The sequence below is a fragment of the Podarcis tiliguerta genome (genome assembly GCF_965153285.1).
Source record: "Podarcis tiliguerta genome assembly, chromosome: 4".
NCBI classification, from domain to species: domain Eukaryota; kingdom Metazoa; phylum Chordata; class Lepidosauria; order Squamata; family Lacertidae; genus Podarcis; species Podarcis tiliguerta.
The window spans coordinates 71,851,111-71,871,457 of NC_139537.1; the positions used below are offsets into that span (position 1 = coordinate 71,851,111).

A 20,347-nucleotide genomic window follows, 5' to 3' on the forward strand; every position below is an offset into this window, starting at 1 on the left:
CATAATCAAAATAAACTTTGAAGCATGGGCTGATTTGTAGAATGACTAACCATAGTGGGTGGCTGTCTGCAATCATTTGGCACACAAAAGGTGGTAAAATTCTCCTCCTTAGCACTTTGTAAAAGATTACAGGTAACCCATACAGTTGAACAACGTAAAATGCCTGGTTGTTTAGTACCCTGCCAAGTGTTAAGGAGGATTCTTGCATATACCAGGTGCAGATATAATGTGTAGAATGGATGCCTTATGGGCTAATAAGAGCAGCTTACCACGTTTTTACATGTACATCATGGCTACTACTTTAAAAAGTTATCTGTATCCATGTTTTACTTGTCTTTACCAAAACCTGTTGTTTTTCCCCCCTATAGGCATATAGCAGTATTTCCTTGTAAGATGAAAATACTTCCTCAGTTTATTTTTAATTCTCGAGATCCTATAGTGATGGGAGTCATTGTGGAAGCGGGTCAGGTAAAACAAGGAACGCCCATGTGTGTACCTAGCAAAAATGTGAGTATTCTGTTTTCTTAAACTGAGTCTTAACAGATGGCAGGCTGTGTACTGGCCAGAGTCAGAATATTTGCTCTCTTTACTCTGCCTCTCTTAATATTAGTATAGTCTTAACTTAACTTACCATATGGAATAACTATAAAGCAGGAATGGGTGATCTGTGTCCCTCCAAATGTTATTACACTAACAACGCCCATCAGCCCCAGCCAGCATGATCAGCATATTTCCCATTTCTGCCAGGAGCAAGTGTTGTGCCTAGTAACCTTCCAGCGTTAGCAGTAGAGAAAACGAACAGCAAGTAAAGTTTCCTTCATGCTTACATGTCCCTAGATCTAACTTAGCCCTGCAGTTGTGAATCTTAAATTTGACAAGACCTAAATATTTTCTGAAATAATTAAATGCATGAGTAATGGAGCCAATTCAAATACTGACTTAACAACTTGCCTAATCTAAAACTGACCACCTATTGACTAAAATGTTTTCAGCCCAGACCGCTTTGCCAGTGGTGGTGGGTGTTTCGCTATGTCTGAGGTCCACAGATTACCCAACTCTGTTTTAAATCATAATCAGTATTACATCATAAAACAGCGTTTTTTATGCACAATAGAGAGAAAACTTGTATGTGGCAGTTTAGAATTGTATCTCTTAAATACAGTCATAGCTGTAGTAGCCTTAAACAACTTAGGAGCTGTGTTCTTGAACTTGCATTGTGGTATAAATGTAGAGATTATAGGGTAGTTTTCACTTGACAAGCTCAGTCAGCAAAAGCCCCAAACATGGAATTCTACTTGTGTAAAAGGGGCTTTTTGCCCCTCTCCTCCCCCTGCGCCCTCCAAAATTGGCTCAAAGCAGACAGGTATATTCCAACTGGCAAGCGAAAATGCTTGCACATATAGAACATTCATCATATGCCATGTTGAATTCCATCCATGTACTCCTAGAAACAAGGCCTGGCAGGTGTAGCAGGCCACAAGGTGACTCAAGCCTGGCAGGAGACCCCCTTGCCAGCAGCAATCCTCAGGAAAGTGATTAATACTGGTGTGAGTAGGAACCTTTGTACAGGAGTCTCCATTATGGTCTTGGTAATATTGCTATGGCTCCCTTAGTTCTGGAGGGCAATGTAAGAATCCATATTGTAATCTTCTATTGTAGAATCTCATTCATATTATGCTAGTAGATGAGCCAATAGAAGATTGGCATATTGATTTGTTATGATTGTATATAGATTTCTAGCAGCAGCCAAGTTTATTTACTGTGTCTACTCTAATCCTCCTAGTTGTGTGTTTCTATAAATTAGTTGGGTTGCTAATAAAACTTAAGAGCTCTAAAATGTCCTGTGTTTCTGTTGCAGTTCATTGATATTGGAATAGTTACAAGTATTGAAATAAATCACAAACAAGTGGATGTTGCAAAAAAAGGTCAAGAAGTCTGCGTGAAAATAGAACCTATTCCCGGTGAAGCACCTAAAATGTTTGGGCGCCACTTTGAAGCAACAGATATACTTGTCAGCAAGGTAGGTGCTTACGTTGTTGGTGGGATGGGCTCGCATTTTTCGAAAGACTCAGTCACATGTTGTGGACATCAAGGAGCAGCCCTGTGTGTGCGTTTAGCAGCTTCTGGTGGTGCACCCGCTGCTCCCTTTCCTGAAAAGGAATGAGCTAGCCATGGTAAATCATGCTTCAGTGCACTCTTTTATTGTGCTCTTAACAATTGGCTTTTTCTTTTGAAGTAGAGTGTTGTCCTTGTAAGCGTGTTTAGTTGCATAAGCTTAGTTTCATGGACATGCGGAATGAGCACACAAGTTTGTACCAGTGACATGCACCCCAAAGTGCTTATTTACATCCTTCCATCAGAAGAGTTGTGGTGAGCTTAGGATACCCTCTTCTTTGGCTGTGGCAAAGCTGTCCTGCGACAGATTCAAAAACAGCAGAGGATACAGAATGAGGCACTGCATATCAAAGTGTCTTTGGTGTTTTGAGTTTGCTGCTTGTCAGCCTCTAGTTATGTAATTCTGAATATTATGAGTTTCAAATTGTTAGCTGTCTTGTTATCCCCTGTTTTAGGATAAAGACATCTTTTCGTGATGAGATATGTATTTATTAAATATCGATGGTAACCCATTGATTGTATTTAGCATATATGCTACTGTAAATATGCAGCATAGTTGATTCCTGCGTGTCTGTTCTGTCCAGAAGGATGTAGTTGCACAAAACATCTCATTTATGTGCTACCAGGACTTATCTGACCTTAAGTAGATCACATGATCAGGCATGTCCGAGTACTAAAAGTGGTTTGCTCAAATCTGCCTAGTTAGCAAGGTTAATTTGCACTTGCTTATTCATTTGTGTTATCACAATGTGTATTTTGTGTTCTATCTGCAGATTAGTCGTCAGTCCATTGATGCCCTGAAAAACTGGTTCAGAGATGAAATGCAAAAGTCTGACTGGCAGCTTATTGTGGAGCTAAAGAAAGTATTTGAAATCATATGAAGTTCTTTTAAGCAATGGGCAAGCTAGCATAAACCCACAATTCCTATTACAAAAATCACCAACAGTGGATTATAATGAATGTGCTGTTGATTAACATCTGGGGGGAAATAGGTGGATAAAATGTTTTCCATGAGAAACCAAGTAACTTTCACTGGTTTGACAGTGGTCAATTTAAATGTCCCTGTGGCTCCAATGTGCCTGTGCCCCCACTGTCCTCCCCTTTATACTGGCTACTGTTTTAAAGTTTGCCCTTCCCAGATCTCTCATCTGAAATAAAAAAATAATAATTTTTTATGACAGAACTCAACTTTCACTTTTATACTTGGTAAGATCAGTGCTGCAGTATTTGATTGACCAAATTCCTGCAGAGGTTGTGATTCTTGGAATTTTTTTGATGTAAGAATTGTTTATTTATGCATACCTCTTTTTGCCCCTTGATTTTTCAACATTCTTTCTGCTTTGTGCCTATAGGAATTTTTTAAGGTAGAAAAATTAGGTAATTGGGTATCTGTGTTTGCTTTGTGTGAAACAATGATGTAAAGCATAGTTGGCTGCCTTTGCTTGCACAGTTTGTCAAACTGTAATAATGTTGACCTGCAAAATAAAGGAAAATGGACATTATCCTGTTAAATTACCTTCTAATAAAGGCAGCACAGCATGCAACATGTATAACTGTCAAGTTAAATTGTTACCAGTGGCTGATCCTAATAATTCGTTCAGCTGCAACTTAATTGGTACTAGATATGACTGCTGCAGTCTTGTCTTAACTGAACAGTTCTTGTAGAGCTGTTTGCAGTATCTGGTAAGGGGACTAGTAAATTAACACTGCAATCCAGTATTTATAGCCACTGAATTCAGGGGGACTTATTATTGGGTAAGTGTGTACATAACCAAGTCTAAATCACCTTTAGGATGGTGCAAGCTAGAGAGGATCCCATGTCATGTGAGCAGCACTGCTGAAGTTACATACGACATGGAAGGCAGATCTTGAAGGGATCCTACATGCAACTAAGGAACGAAACATACCCACAAACCCCTAACCCTTCTTGGTTATCTAGTTGCAAACATTCAACCATGTGTGTCCCCTCACCCTTGTAACTGCAGGGATGCAGCCACTCATGGGTGAGTGGAAGGGAAGGTAGAACTTCCCACTTCGGTCCCTACTTCCCAATACTTCCCTACTGGCCCCCAATATCTACTAGTCAGATAGGACAATGAAGCAAGGTACAGGTAAGCCAACAGCATCCTTTCCACAACAACACAGCCAGTAAGTCTGGGATAATGGGAGGGCACCACAGTGGATACAACTAAGCTATGTTAAAGAACACTGTGCCATATGTCACTGCATATCTTTAGCCTCTTTCACATGCAGCCTTCAAATATTTCACTGGGCTTTTAATAGCAGAATCACAAAATAAAAGGAAATAAGCTGTGATCATTAGGATGTTGAAATTTGCTGGAATTTATCCTATACTTACATGAAACTGGAAGCGAGCACTGCCTTTAGTCAACACAGTAGAAGCAACACCTAGAAACACCTTGTCTGCTCCTAAAGTCACTATGCAAACAAGCATACTTTGGAAAAAGGTTATGAGGATGAAAGAGTCTTTTTAAAAGAACTGTACTTCTGTCATACCACCACTTTAAACAGGTATGTTTGCCACTGTATGGTGTCTGTAAGCTTGAATGGATAGAAGTGGAATATATAAATGTTTAAACATTAATGCTATTTTATCGCATTATTGAGTTAACAGTTGCTTGAATAACTTCTCAGAGAGTTACCTCTAATAGAACTGGAGCACTAAGACAATAGAATCTGTACAAATTACATACAGTTCTTTATTAAACAACTGTAAACACTTCACTGTAAAAATCCATAAAACTTTTATAAACCAACATTTTGTAAATAGATTCTATACTACAATAAAAGAATTTGAACACAGTTATTTACATGCAATACTGACAAATTTTGGCACTTTCTTGAAAGGAAATGTACAAAACACTTTCTTCTTTAAAAAAAAGTCAACTTATAAAAACTTAGCTTTACTATCATGCACTTTGCAAATACCTCACAAGCACTTATGGCACAGCTACCAGAGGGCTCCAGGCTCTCACCACATCCTTCCTATAAAATCAGTTCAGATAACTTTCAATGTGCTTCCATAAGTTTGTTGCAAAACCACTTGAACGTTGTCAAGAATGAAGTCAAACGCCATGTTCCAAACCGATTCCACGGACTGCTGCATTAGCCTGTAGGGGGGGGGGGGAAACATGTCTACTCTTAGAGACTGATCATTACCACCACACATTTTCATAGCTTTGCAAAGAGGGGAGAAGGTGCAATAGCCAAGAGCCACCAACCTTTTGGGGCCCAGTATCTATTTGGAAACGTATAAGACTCCCATGGGCAATAAATGCAGCCATTTCACAGAAGAGAAATGAGTAACTGAAGCAAGAATAGCATGATGTGGCTTCAAACCCAGTTTACAATGCTATTTTGCACTAAGGAGCTGCTCGGGGAAGGAGCAGCTGCAGATCCCACCCCCCAGATAGATTTTCCCAGGGCTGAGCTGCTCAAGCTCTGGTTGGCTGATGGTAAGTATCAGAAGTTGAAGTCTTTCTGCCTATCTCCTGGTCTGTTCCCTCACCTCTAGTGGGGAGCCTGGCTGTGCTTGGTTGGTTCACAACCATGAGGTAGGGTGACATTACCCATTTTCCCTTCCTAACTGTAGCACCAACTTCAGTCTATTGTCTACCAAGATTAGATAGAGCATTCTATTCCTCCCCACCAGTGCACGCTGAAATTCCCCTCAAATGAAAAATGCACATGCACATACAGAACTGAATACCACTGAAACAACCATAAATACAATCCAGAAATCCTAAGGTCTCTTGGAGGATGATTCATGGGCAAAGCAAGCACTTGCTCTCCCTTCCCAGAGAGTCAAGACAAAGTGCTCTGCCTTCAGAGGATGATCCAATGCCAGATTGCCACCTCACTACAGTGGAAAGGGATGTGCCAGGAGAAAGCTGGAATCCGAAGGACCCAATGTCTTCCTAGTCCCAACACAGGCACCCCGAAAAGCCTCCCAGAGAGTGAACTATACTAGCCTTGGAGTTCGTTTCTGTCCTATTGTCCCCAAAGGGAGGGGAATAGAATAAATTTTAAAAAACAAACAGAAGGAACACAAAGGCACCCACTTCTTATTTGGTAGGGCTTTGCATGAGGGGTCCAACTTCTTTCACTGACTATGTTTGTTTTGAATGGTTGGCAACAGTGGAGGGTGGTTCATTACGGCTACTGGGGAATGACCCAGCCAACCTCAGTCTGCCCTCAGCCACCCCCCACCTGCTTGCCTTCTTTCTTACTAGTCCATAGGGCAGCACTGCCTATTGGCTTCCTCCTCAGTCTCAGTGTTGCCCATGCAGGGCAAGAGCTATGGGGACAAACATTACCTGGCTCCACCTGTCATTGGCTATAGTTCTGCCTGTCAGTGATTCTAGATCCACCTACTGTTGGGGTCCCTACCTTCCCAGTCCCAATGGGAATCAGCCATGATGGGTTGGCAGATGGAAATCTTTCTTGCTGCAGAAAGAAGCACTAAATGGCAAGCCTATACAAGAACGTATGAGTGCACTTCCTTTGCCACTGCAGTGCAGCAGTGCCCCAACTCAGCTGGTGCCAACTGGGAACCCTCTGAACCTCCTTTTGCTACAGATGGCTGCTTTCAAAATGCTGGGGGGGAGGGGAGAAGAACTAGTTTCAATGGCATTTTTAGTGAGTGTCAGAAGTATTTGTCTGTTTACAACTCAAACTTAAGGCAAAAAGTTCACAAAGGACATGGCATTGCTGATGTTCTGATGAACATATGTACCATGGCAGCGTGACACTGGAAAACTCAATAGCCACAAACAAATGCTACACTGAGAACAAATGCCCAAATTCCTTGCAACAAAAAACCCAATAAGCACATGGAAAAACCTTTAGTTGGGAAAATGAACAGAATGAGTAGAATGAGAATTAACACTCCCCCCCCCCATCAAGCTTTCATAATTGTCTTTTTAGATGGATAAAGAAAGTTCTATAACAAAATGTGAATTGGTAAGACCCAAAATTAAGCTACCTTTTCATATATTTGATGACCAGATCCAACTTTTCTAAATCCTTTTCTTCTATCAAATCAGTACAGTACTTCACAACTTGTAGGATGTCTTCCTCCATGGGATCTGTGAAATGAAATGGACAAAAATTTAATGCATTTTTACCTTGCTTGTGGTACTGTGGCTCACAATAATAAGAGAGAGACACACAGGTTCTGCCACTAGCCTTACGTACTACAAAAGACCCACAAAGTAAGGGAAGTGGGGGTAAAAAGTAAGAAAAGGGAGGTAAATTTTCCAGCTAGGACAAAGTGAGCTATTTGAGGGATGCCATCCAGTTCAGGCCAGGATGATCTTCCCCTCCCTGGAGCTCATCTGAATAACAACTGGTAGTTCCTTTTCCTTTAGTCAATGCATGGGGTCTAGTGTGTTCACATAGGGCTATTAAATACAACCCTAACCCCACATACCCAGGAGTAAGCACCGATTAATTCAACAGGACTTGCCTTTGAGTAGATGTGGTCAGGAATAAATGTGCTTTCAGTCAGGAAGGGTAGTGTGATGCACACATTTATAATCTGCTATTATTTGGCAGTGGCTGCTGCTGCTGCAACTAAAGCCCTTGTATGAAGATTCCTTAGCCAAGTAAAGTTCTGTCTCTACCTTTCCCTTCTTGGTGAAGGTTGTTCAGTGAAACCTTCAATCCTCAGACAAATTCATCTTTAGACCATGAACTGTCTGGCTTTTGGCGTGAACACGGCATTAAGACTGCACCTGTACTTCTGACAAACTGCCTTTATCCACAGATCAATATGGAAAATTTCACCTATTATTAATCTTGAGCTGTTGATGACTGTAGGATTTATCAGACACTTGCGGAGCCACTGCTTCCTACAAACAGTAACCATCTCAGGTCTGTAATATCTGATCATTACGCAATTTGAAACCAAGGTTTTGGGAGATGCCATGGCCCAAATGATGCTTTCAGAAATGTGAATGCCCTTGGAACACTACAGAAGAGTTACGTGAGAGCCCATCTTTTGCCAAGCAACAAAGAGAATAAGGCTGCACATGCTTATTACTGCTCGTAATCTGGGGAACCGGGTTCGCGTCTCCGCTCCTCCACATGCAGCTGCTGGGTGACCTTGGGCCAGTCACACTTCTCTGAAGTCTCTCAGCCCCACTCACCTCACAGAGTGTTTGTTGTGGGGGAGGAAGGGAAAGGAGAATGTTAGCCGCTTTGAGACTCCTTAAAGGGAGTGAAAGGCGGGATATCAAATCCAAACTCTTCTTCTTCTTCTTCTAAAGTATTACTTACTTTTCACCAGTAAGATGATGGAAATAAAATTATACAGTGGTACCTTGGTTTTCGAACGTAATCCGTTCCAGAAGACCGTTTGAGTTCTGAAATGTTCAAAAACCGAAAACTCAATACGGAAAACAATAAGGAAGCCGCGTGGCATGTTCGACTTCCAAGGCATGCGTGTTCAAAAACCGAAGCATTTACTTCCAGGTTTACAGTGTTCAAAAACTGAAATGTTTGTCAATGGAGACATTCAAAAACCGAGGTATCACTGTATTTGAAAGGAAAGAAATAGGGGTCCCTAATATGCAGTGATGTCTGTCAAATGGCAATTAGTGGTATCCAGTAGAGAGACAAAGCCTTCCAGTTCAGACTTTCAAATGATAATTCTATTTCTCTCATTGTAAATATTTCCATAAAAACACAATTCAATGAAATAACTACAAGCTTACCTGCTATGGTTGTAATCCATTCTTTGAGTAAGGCTTTTACATCATTGAATTCAACAGCTCCAGCTAGATTAGGGGCCTTAGTAGCACCATGCAATAGTGGCTGTGAAACGGATGGGGTAGAAGTATTTGCTGTGGTTTGTGCCAATTCCACCTGTTTATGAACAAAATACACAAGTAGTACTGCACATGTGGATTTTCTTCTTCTGTATTCCCAACTCCAAACCTTAAAAAAGCAGCTCAAGCACTAAAAACCTCACGACAAGACAAGCAAACAATAAAACATTAGCTTAAAAATATTTGAACGCTGTATTTATTTGTGATAAAGTTACCTGAGAGTTGTCAGTGGTTCCTCCTTCCTGCTTCAAGAAGTCATCTATTAATTTTTGTGGGCTCCCAACAGAAATTGCCATACTTTTTGCAGGACTCCCAAAGAGCTTGTTTTTTAAAGGACTGTGGTTCTTTTTTACTGGGCTGACCTGGTTTTTTTTCCTACTTCTTTTCTTGTTTTTCGTAACAGGCTTCAAGTTCGGCAAAGGATTCTTTGCTAATGGGAATAAAAGGAGTGAGAGTTATTGAGCACATAATGACTAAAGAGATGATCCTCACCCAGTTATTTCCATTACAGTGAACATTATTTGACAAAGTTCTACTACAGACTTACCAGCGGTACTTTGCTGGAAAACTGCCCCTATAGGTTTCTGTCTTTGATCATATGCCTGTCTCAGCTCTTCCTGCAACTCTGATGGTAGTGCAGCAAAAACTTCAGGGTCCACCTAAGCAAGGAAACATCCACCTGTGGTTATACCAATGGTGTATAACATTGATGTTTACATTTCTGACTTTTGTCTCATTTATGAAATGGATTACCGTGGTACCTCTTGTTATGTACTTAGTCCGTTCTGGAGGTCCGTTTGTAACAGGAAACCGCTCGTAACATGAGGCGCGCTTTCACTAATGGCACCTCCCGCTGCTGCAGCGCCACCAGAGCGTGACTTCCGCTTGCATCCTGGGGCAAAGGTCGCAACAAGGGGCATCTACTTCCGGGTTAGTGGAGCGTGTAACCCATAGCATTCGTTAAGGGGGACGCTACGTAACACGAGGTACCACTGTAATACTCAATGTTTATAATAAATCATCAGTCTAAATTATAAAAAGCACTGTGCTGTTTGTAACTTTAGACAGTACAGATTTCTTCAGAGCAGGGAAACTAGAAATCTATAACCCCCCTCCCCTGAGCAAATACTTTATTACTAAATGCAAAGGTCTACTAGTGTGTTATCAAACACATACTGTCATTCACCTGTGAAAATGCTGGCAGTGCTATTACATTTATTCCGGTATCATTGCTTGGTTCTTTGACATCTGGTATTTGTAAGAGAACTGCCCCAACAGGCTGTGGAGGAAAACTAGTATTGTATCCATTCACAGGCTCCTTCTTGCTACTATCGCACGTCTCTGCTTGCTGAAGAGAATACATTTGCTCTATCTGATCTCGAAGATCAGGTGGGAGTGCTTCCAAAACAGACTGATCCAGCTATGGAAAAAAACGTTCATCTTTCAGTTTCAGAAGAAATGACTTTTAACCACACACATCTGCAAGGAGGAGAGGGAGATACCTCCGGTTGCGAAAGAGATCCGTTTCAGAGCTCCGGTCGCATCCCGAGGAATTCGCAACTGGAGAGGCTGCTTCTGCACATGCGCGCGGGGCGAAACCCAGAAAAATACTTCCAGGTTTGCTACGTACGTATCCCGAAGGATATGTAACCAGAGGTGAATGCAAGTAGAGGTACCACTGTATTATTTTGTGCTTGCTTAATAACACAGATACAAAAGGAATAACGGAAGAAGCTGTTTCTTCTCCTGTACCAGTTATTTGTGTTCTAATCAAAATAAATGAAAGAGCTTGTATGGGATGCATATTTCATTTATGGATCACTTCCCATGAAGCATTCTACACTAGCATATTGTTCATACAATCAATGCCTAGGTGTAGCTATACCACACACATTCTATGCACTGTTGTGCTGATACAGCCAAGACTTAGGGACAGCTTAAAGGTTAAGTCTCTCATATGCTAGTGACCAAAAAGCTATCTGCACAGCAGAAACCCATACAGCAGCCATTAACAACTGCAAACTACTGCAAACAAATCCATCCAAGAACATGTGTTTTGCATATGTTCTCTTGCAGGATTTTAAATACCATACTTTTAAATTAATGTTTTGTCATTGTTACAATATATTTTCCATGTAAATGAAAACAAAATGTTAAATTAACCAATTTAGACATAGCCCCTTCATTCCTCCGTTTGCACAAGCTGCAATTAAGCCAGAAAGTGTTTGACCATAGTTTCCCAAATCAGGATCCTAAACCAACTTAAACCATGTTTTAGGATCCCGACTTTTTCAAAGCCAATAGCAATGATAGCCTGGTTCAGACAAAACAGGAACCCGTGGCTAATTAGTGACTAACTGCATTCAGGAAAGCTGCAAAGGGAGAAACAAAGGCGCTGCATGTGTGCACAAGCGGATCTTTTATATCCCAGCTTATTAAGCTATGATTGTCCAAACTGGGCCAGATTTAATCCAAAAGATAATGATTATGAAATTATTACGGTATCGTTTGAAGAAAAAAAAAAGCTTCTCCACAAGTTTAATATATCATAAGCTTCCCTACAGATTTCAACTACACTGGGGAAACTACACTGGGGAAAACTAGCTGTTCCCCTAACTTAGCAATACACATTTTGCAGTATGAAGGAGGTACTGTTCAACCTTTCTTTCTAATAATCTGTGAAAAACAGCCCCCCCCCCCAAATTCTAAGGATCTCTCAATATAGGTCATGTCTGATCATTCTCTCCAAAAGGTTGAGCTCTGTCAGTCCCACCCAGTATGCATCAAAGCTCCTATGATCCCATAGTTTTCCCAAAACAGAGCCGTGTTTTGATCAGATTACTATCAAGCATGAAGCAAAACTCAGCCACTAGATTCCCCCTTAAAAATGCAATATTAACTCTAGTTCAAAACCATTCTGCCCAACAGAAATGCTAACGGGTACAATTCTATATTCTTTTGAATGGTAGTAAATCCCATTAACCTTTAAAAATGTTTACTTCCAAGTAGATATGTATGGGCCTGCATTTTAAATGTAGTAATGTGTTCACTTTTATTGATTGAGGAATTCCAAAGACTCATGAAAAGTATCACACACTGGGTGGGAACAGAATAAAAATATGGATCTTATCCGTTATTTGCTTTGTATTAAGAAAGAGCAAGAAAAACGTCAGAGCTTTCTTTACATTGTTCTTACCAGAAAGAAAATTTTACCTGGGAAGGTGATGGTACCTCAATACTTAAATTAAGTCTTGATTTTATACTGATAGGCGTGTGCAAACCATTCAGACTGACTACAGGCTCAGATTTGTTGGCAACACGATTGGCATTAGATGTCAGAGACGCTGGCATTGTACATGCTTTTGATGTGGAAGATATTTCAACATCCACAGCAGCCACAAATACTATGAATGCAGAAAAAAGACAAAAGTTTAACTGTTCAGAAATACCTAGCACATACAATTAAAGGAGCCTGACTACTCTGTTTTACTTTCTATTATTGCAAAATTAAAAGTTATTAATGAAATACAAAGAAGTTATCAATAAGAAAAAATGTTTACAAACAAAAATGTGTAACATAGTCAATAAGAAGCCAGGAGAAAGGAAGCACAATTTCCATTTACTGACCTTCCTTGTGCTGCTGTTCTGAGTTCTTTATTCCTTTTGGGACTTGCAGAAGATCAATGATGGAATTAGCTCCACCAGGTAAAAATCCAGAATGTACTGATGAGTGAGAGGAAACAGCTGAAGTTGTTTTATTAGCTGGAACTAACTGATGTACTTGAATTCCAACCTAAAAAGAAACAAAAGGGCACATTGTTTATAAAAAGAAACCATTTTCAACAAATAATGTAGTTAATATTTTAAACATTATTTATAGGAGAATATTTAAATTCTTATAATATAATAAGTAAGCAGTGTACACAATAGCTTTCTGACCAAGAAGAACCAAACATAAGTATAATAAGCTCAACGAAATCTAAAAATGGAGATATTGGCCTTTCAAAACAGGTTATTTTCTAGAAGTCTTTGTGATTTAACTCAAGAGTGGATATCCCCATTTAAATAAAAATATTTGGACTGTCCCTGTCCAGTCTCTCAAACACTTAAAGTCACATTTTAATTCAAACCCAAGTACTAACCTGATCTGTTTTCAATGACGTTGATTTGTAATTTTATCACCCTGCTTATACTGTAACCTTAATAGAAAAATTGAGCTTAAATAATAGTAAATACTTTTGCAGAATTGTGTGTGTGTGTGTGTGTGTGTGTAGGAGCTTGGCAATTTCAGTGATTTAACACTTACCCCTCTCATATCAGAAATATTCAACTTCATCGTGTGGAACATGTTCAACATTTCTTTACCAATCACTTTGGCACTATTTGTTGCATGATTGAGAGTCACAGTCCTACAAAGAACACACATTTTAAAATGCATTAAGTTATTGATCAATGGCTACTACTTGCAATAGCTATACACTACTTCAGAATCAGAATGCCTGCAAATACTACTTGCTAATGATCTATCAACCATGGGAAACAAAGGTAAGGGGAATATGATAGAGATTTTATAAACTTATGCATGGTGTGGACTGTGCAATTATAGAGTTCTACTATTACGAGTGGAAGAGAAAAAGAACTCTAAAGCATCCAATGGCAGGAGATTCAACATAGGCAAGAGTAAATACTTCTCCAAACAGTGTTTCATTTGTTTTTAATTTCTTTTTGAACGTGTTTTTAATTTTGTATGACGTTACTGTTTTGTTTTACGTTTTTATATTGTTAAACGTTTGCAAAGAAACTTAGATATGCCTTCTGCTGATGTCCAGGAATTTATTAAGAATTCACTGTATAGTTAACTTACAGCATACAGTAGTACTAATATACATGTCTACTTCAGAAGTAAGACTCTTTATGTTTAATGGGCTTGCTCCCAAGAAGTAGGTAAAGGATGGCAACCTATGCTTTGGTTTAGGATTGGCATTGGGGAAAAGAGGGCTCTTGTGCCTTTAAAAAACTATCTTCACAATTGGGAGCAGCAGGGCACAGTTAAGTCCTCATGTTAAGCATGAGATTATGGGCAGAAAATTAGCAATGATTGTACTCTAATTTTATGTTATGCCCCCTTCCACAGCAGCCATTTTTGTCATGTCATGCCTCCATGGCAGCCTTTTTTGACTGGAGCTCTCAGCATTCTCTGAAAATTCAGAATGTGTTCTTTAGTCCAAAGAGCCTAAACCCTATGTACCATACTTGCTGGCTGAAGGGAAACCAGTATGTAAGTCATTGAACCATTTTTAGAAGTAAGAAAACTGCATAAAGCTTATATTTGTAACCAGAATAGGGAACTACAGTTTTCCCCTAAATGCTTATACTATGATGACAATGTTTTATAGGCTTCTGTCATGCAAAGGCTGTAGAACATGACAAAAGAGAAGATCAGCAGAGTAGGTTGTTTTAGTCGGTTTATTGTCCACAATTAACTAGCAATTTAATTTTTACAAGGCATCTTGTATATCCCACAAAAATGTTCATCTGTTATGCCATTCACTGAAGCAAATCAGAAACAGATCAGTAAAATGGATTAGATTCTCATGCACTATATAAAAAAGAAAGAAAAATTACCTGCTTAAGAAGTCTAGGACATAACACCAAGAAAGATTATGTTCAAGTTCACATTACTTTACAGAACTAGGTCTACAATTATTTGAAAAATTGTTTACCTGGCAATACTGTCACAGATTCCATGGCCTCCAAATTTTGCAGGTTCTATTGGGGCCCCAGCTTTCCTGGCCATAATTTTGAGAGTTAATCGTTTGCCTTTCATACCAGCAGCTTCCAATCTACGTTGGATCTCTTCTGAAAGACTCAAAAGGAAAGCTTCTGCTTCTCTTGGCTAGAAATAGATAAAATGGGTTGTAAAAAAGTAAGGGGGAATAGTCTAATACTGAAAGTTGTACTGACAGAATTAATCCACAATATTTATAAACCATAGACAGGATTCACAAAACAAGCTGCGCCAACAGACTTCCGCTTGTGCAATGGGGCTTTCCGCCCATGCCCCAAAATTGGCTTGGGGCAGGTGTTGCTAGAATTCCCAGAAAAGTACCCAGGAGAGGGGAGATATTTTCATCTGGCGGGCTGAAATGCTTGCATAGACAGAATGGAAGAGCACTGACTCTGAATTCCACCCCTTGCATTCATTTTTTATAAAACATATTCATTGGTTGGCTCACTTGGTCAACTGTACAAGCTTTCAAACTTCCTACCTTCTGCATTAACTTAAACAGAGCACACACCCTTACATATGGTGAGGGTGAAATTTGGCAGATGTGCCCAGAGCCCTGCATAAGCAAAGAGTGCACCTTAGTACACACCCAACATTTCTCCTACAGCTACGCGTTACAGTGAATGTACTCAGCTATTGTTGACAAGAACTCTCTAATGGTCATGCAAGAAATCCCAAACATTATTTGAAAACCACTGTTATACACTACTTATGGTCAAGTGAAATAATATGTTATCTGCTAAAGGTCACACACTGCAGCATTAGGAACACAGGGAGGTTATCAGACCACTGGTCCATTTAGTATTATCAACAATGATTGGCAGTGGGGCTTCAGGATTTCAGAAAGGGATCTCTTCTAACTATAGCTGAAGAAGCAGGGGTTTGAACCTGGGACCTTCTGCATGCAAAGGAGATGCTCTACCACTGAGCTATGGACAAGAATTAAACATAGAAAAAATGCAGCTAAATAGCTGCATTACAGACAAGTTATTTTAAGATACTGACTTATTACTGCACAAAAGTTATGATTCTTTTTACCTGGGTAAATCTTATACCATAGTTTATCTCTGCTGAAACAGATTTTCTCTCTTTCTCTCTTTGAACCGGCCTATCATCCAAACCACGGCAGAATCTGTAGAGCATTTGTCCTGTTTTGGGGCCAAATTCTTTCTGAAGCTTTGACATTGTGACACACTGCAGATCTCCACAAGTTTTTATACCCAAAGATGACAACTTGGATTCCATTGTCCTACCAACTCCTGAAAAAATAAATACATTTTTGCTTTTGAAGTCTACAACTGGGAAATGTAATTCACTTAAGAAAACCAACGTGTATTAATATTTATGACTGCCCAGAAACTATTAGTACAACAAGCAACAGTGATGCCAAATTCTGGCATTCACATTTCAGCAAGCAACTAGAAACACCACATATTACAGGATCTAAAATAATTCTGAGCTCTAAGTAAAAAGACCCCTAGAGACTGTAAAACACCTGAATGTTGTACCAAAATGATTAAGGTTTTAAATGACAATTTTAGGTTATATTTTAGTGATCAAGATTTAATATATATTTTTAACTGCCGCTATATCTGAATTGTCTCTGTTATACCCAATTGCAATTCAATGTATTCCTGTTGTGTTTTATGATTTTCCTGATATTGTAAGTGAGCTGGAACTAGTCTGTGACCGTAATAATAAAATTCATACTCATACCTGAATGTTGACATATTCAAAGGGTATAAATGTGTTCTTTTGCCTTGCTTGTACATTTTATAAGAGATAAATAGCTCAAAATGAAAATGTTTTAAGCCACAGCCACTCTCAAGCTTTGGAGAGTGTTGTATGCATTTCTCACCCAGCATGATCATAAATCAAATGCTTATAGCAATTTAGTAAGGGATAATCACTTTCAGAGTTGTGTTCCACAGGGCAGAGTCTTGGGAGGGGAGCTGAGAGAACTATGACTGAGTCATTATACAAAACTGGGAGTGATTATACTAACATAAATTTACCTGGAAGATAGCTAGTAAGCTGGCTTCTGATAAAATCATCCACTTCTTCTGGCTTTAAGTGATATTGTCCATCTGGCTTTGCTCGGCGCGTTGCCATTCTAGCCAGCAAAATGTTTGAACCTAAAAAAATGACATAATAGAATATAGCTGAATAAATCCAAATTGTTCTTAAAAATATTAATTTGCACTTTGGTACATCACCATCCCGGAGAAGAGGAGGAGGAAGGTGGATCTCACGATTTATGCCCTCAGGCTTGTGAGCACAGGAAGGCAGTTACAGCACCAGCCAGGTCACATGTGATGTTGTTGTTTTTTGCTATAAACACGAGCTATGCAATTTCCTTTGGTAAATGAGAGCCTTTCTTCACACTGCACATGGTTTGCCTATAGAATTTGCTACCACATAATGTAGCGGTACTTGGGCGGCTTTAAAAGAGGTTTAGACAAATTCATGGAGGATAGTACTATAAATGGATACTAGCCATGACAGCTATTGCTACCCCCAGTGCCAGAGGCAGCATGCCTCTGAATACCAGTTGATGGGATTCACAAGTAGGGAGATTGCTGTTGCATTCAGGTCCCATATGCGGACTTCCCATAAGCATCTGATTGGCCACTGTGAGAGCAGGATGCTGGACTACAAGTGCATTTGGTCTAATCCAAGATGATTCTTATGTTCTTATGAATGTTCTGCACTAAAATGTGGAGGTGGTTGCATGGGGAGGGATGAATGGAATTCTGTACTCCAACTCCACTAGTGACATCCAAGTGTCCGTCTGGTTTTCCAGTGTTCTGAATCCAGGGTACAGGATCCACAAGCATGTCAAGCTGAGAGCATGGAAGGCCTGAAGCAGGGAAATGATTCTGCTGTATCCATCCATACATTCAATGTAGGATGTGAAAAGTGATAAGGATGTGTGTATATTAAGGTGTGCATTAATGATAATGTCATTATTTTATCTGCAGAAGTTTCTATAATGTCAATATTAAGAAAAATATTATGGTGATGAACAAGATAAAACCAGCAATAAAATTACATTCATAAAGTAAGGACAAAATACATTACAAATCAGTAGATTAGCTTAATACATCAATATAGCTGGATTAACCCTCATCTAAAGCCCAGGCAAACATTTGTAATAAATGCACATTTGTATTAAGTTGACATTTAAACCCATCTTAACATTATTTAGATTTTTTTTTTTAGTATAAATCATGAACTAACCTATTCCAATGGAAGCAGGACACTTGGTCTTGGCTTTTATTTCAGAACGGATAACACTTGCTAATTCTTCTGCTGTCAATCTGGTTTCTGCAACAATTTCAGTGATGTCAACTAGTGCTTCATCACAACTGACTGCTTCAATGTTATGAGTATAGCTATCAACACAAAGTAAAAGGAAGTGAAACAGCAGCAACAGTTCACCAAACACGGGACAAATAAAATCTCCCCAACTGTCTTATCTTCTAGTTCTGTGGAACCTAAATATATAACTGTGCACTAGAAAATTCATAGGTAATACTACTTTCCTTCTTAGGACTAAATTCTTGTTAGTACAGTGTGAGCTCGAGAAGTTTTACTATAGTCTTATTCCAAGTCTTCTTCCAAGCATTTGACACCATCGTTTCATTAACTCACAGTAATATTTAAAGGGTACATCAACAGAAAATATGATGCATTAGGACCAGTCTAGATGAGATGGAAACACGATGCCTCTGCTCAGATAAACAAGTGGGGAAATGAGTTCTTCTTTTTACCCAAAAGGGGAAAGCAAATGTGGGGAACTGAACCATCCACCCTTAACTTCCTGGTACCCTGCCATATTATGAACTTCTCTCCACCTCATGGGAAGGGGAGAAAGTTCACCTCACCTCACCCACACTCAGTTTTTAGTGTGTGAAGTAGCTTCAAACACTACATTTTTAAGGTGAATGGGCCAAACAACTAAATAAGAAATGAGGTATCAAGCCGGGTCTAAGTTTAGCTCTTAGAATTCCAGGTAAACACTATTTTTTAATATAACATTCAAATATGAACCAGGTTCTCCAAATCCACCGGGAATTCTTTACCTGGTCAGCCAATGCCGAATCAAACTGGTCTTGAAAATCCTATTTTAAAAATACTCTGGTGTGCAACCTCTAAAGAATCCCCCCCATTGAAGGTTTTGTTTCCAAAGCATGCAGCATTACAAGTAACAGTCTAAAGGCAAACTCACAGATTTCTCTTAAATTAAAACAGAAAGACATGTTAATGAAATGTCTGCAGGAGCATCTGAAACCACATCAAAAAGAAAAATAATTAATTTCCCAATATTTGTTTTACCTTGCCAGGGTTTCATACATGCTTTGTGCAACTTCTTTGTATGCCTGAAAGTCATAGGGCACAGCATGAAGATTTGGACACAATCGTCTTGCTTGTCCAAAGAACATTCCATTCTTTATACCAACTTGCCTAAAAAGAACCATAATATTGGTTTAATGTCAACAGTCTATAAAGTTAAAACAACTACGGATTTGGAATTTTTCACTGTTCCTCAAAGAAGCAGATTACTGATACATTACAAAAGTCAATGTATGCAAATGTGAGACCAGATGCCCAAGAAATTGCTGATAATGGTGGTGAAATCCTAACAACAATGTATCAGACCATTTACTGTCACGAGTTAGAACTTGACTTTTTTCCACATTGACTTTATATAAGGAATGTACAATGCTTCTGGCAACTAGCCTGGAACCAAATCTCACAGTGGTCTGGTCAGCACAATACACCATACAATTTAGAAGCAGAAGAGTGTGGTGCAACAAATGGAAATTTTGCTTCTTTTACAGTAGGCTTCTTTACACATACACACACACTCCTCTCGCTATTCTCCAGCCAGGCAATTAAGATGTATTTTTGGAGATCAGGGACAAAAACAGAAACTAAGACTGAGGAAAATTGCCTTGGCTGAAGACAGGAAATAAATTGGAGTTAAGGTCTTCAAGGGAATGCTTACTTCCTAGACTTTGTGTGCATTCCCCACCTTTGGATGCTAGGTGGCAATGACATTCCATTTGACAAACTATCATCCAGGGACAGAAGTGAGGCACAGGCACAAACCCCTGCTATTCAACTAACTTGGTGCACTAGCTGGAGCCTAACCCCACATGTATAACTTCAGAGTTACTGAAAAGCAGGGCAGGTTCCATAGAGATAAATCACAGTGAACAAGTATGTTTTAGGGAGCAACTTGAAAATGAAAACCCAGGAAAATAATTGTCTGCCTTGGGGAAGGGCATTTTAGCGAGGGAATGAGGATACATATGCTCTTTGAAGAGCTGTAGCATGAGAGTTGTTCTCTCATCCTCTTTCTTCTCTTGTCCTGAACATGTGAGGTGGACATCTACATAGGAAAATGAAAGGAAAAGCTGCAATTCACAACTCACTAACAGGAAATAGTTTCCTCTTACCTGGCTTCATAACTGCAAGATGCAATTTCAGCCATTGATGGCACAGAGATTTCCAAGTCAATTCCATTCACTTGCGTAGACTCTGGATTATCTTCATCTGGTGAGTCCAGTTCACTTGCTCCTGCTTG

The 20,347-nt window shown here is 39.5% G+C and overlaps 2 protein-coding genes across 4 annotated transcripts in view; one reads left to right on the top strand and one right to left on the bottom strand.

Annotated features, from left to right (window-relative positions):
* EIF5B (eukaryotic translation initiation factor 5B) overlaps positions 1–4,942 on the top strand; it is a 30,218-nt gene extending 25,276 nt beyond the window's left edge. Inside the window, exons 22-24 of the mRNA XM_083437613.1 lie at positions 369–507; positions 1,859–2,020; positions 2,889–4,942. Of these exons, the coding sequence (XP_083293739.1) occupies positions 369–507; positions 1,859–2,020; positions 2,889–2,996 (409 nt within the window). The 3' untranslated portion in view covers positions 2,997–4,942. The remainder of the gene's footprint in view (positions 1–368; positions 508–1,858; positions 2,021–2,888) is intronic.
* Positions 4,811–20,347, bottom strand: part of REV1 (REV1 DNA directed polymerase) — a 41,505-nt gene continuing 25,968 nt past the window's right edge. For 2 of the 3 annotated variants that reach the window (XM_083437603.1, XM_083437602.1), the window contains exons 9-23: positions 20,220–20,343; positions 19,093–19,221; positions 17,995–18,149; positions 16,770–16,889; positions 15,793–16,013; positions 14,690–14,862; positions 13,273–13,375; positions 12,594–12,759; positions 12,180–12,370; positions 10,153–10,386; positions 9,514–9,625; positions 9,182–9,396; positions 8,853–9,003; positions 7,121–7,223; positions 4,811–5,246 (exon numbers count right to left, since the gene is read on the bottom strand). In XM_083437603.1, the coding sequence (XP_083293729.1) occupies positions 5,135–5,246; positions 7,121–7,223; positions 8,853–9,003; positions 9,182–9,396; positions 9,514–9,625; positions 10,153–10,386; positions 12,180–12,370; positions 12,594–12,759; positions 13,273–13,375; positions 14,690–14,862; positions 15,793–16,013; positions 16,770–16,889; positions 17,995–18,149; positions 19,093–19,221; positions 20,220–20,343 (2,309 nt within the window). In that variant the 3' untranslated portion in view covers positions 4,811–5,134. The remainder of the gene's footprint in view (positions 5,247–7,120; positions 7,224–8,852; positions 9,004–9,181; positions 9,397–9,513; positions 9,626–10,152; positions 10,387–12,179; positions 12,371–12,593; positions 12,760–13,272; positions 13,376–14,689; positions 14,863–15,792; positions 16,014–16,769; positions 16,890–17,994; positions 18,150–19,092; positions 19,222–20,219; positions 20,344–20,347) is intronic. The other variant, XM_083437604.1, reaches the window with a different exon arrangement.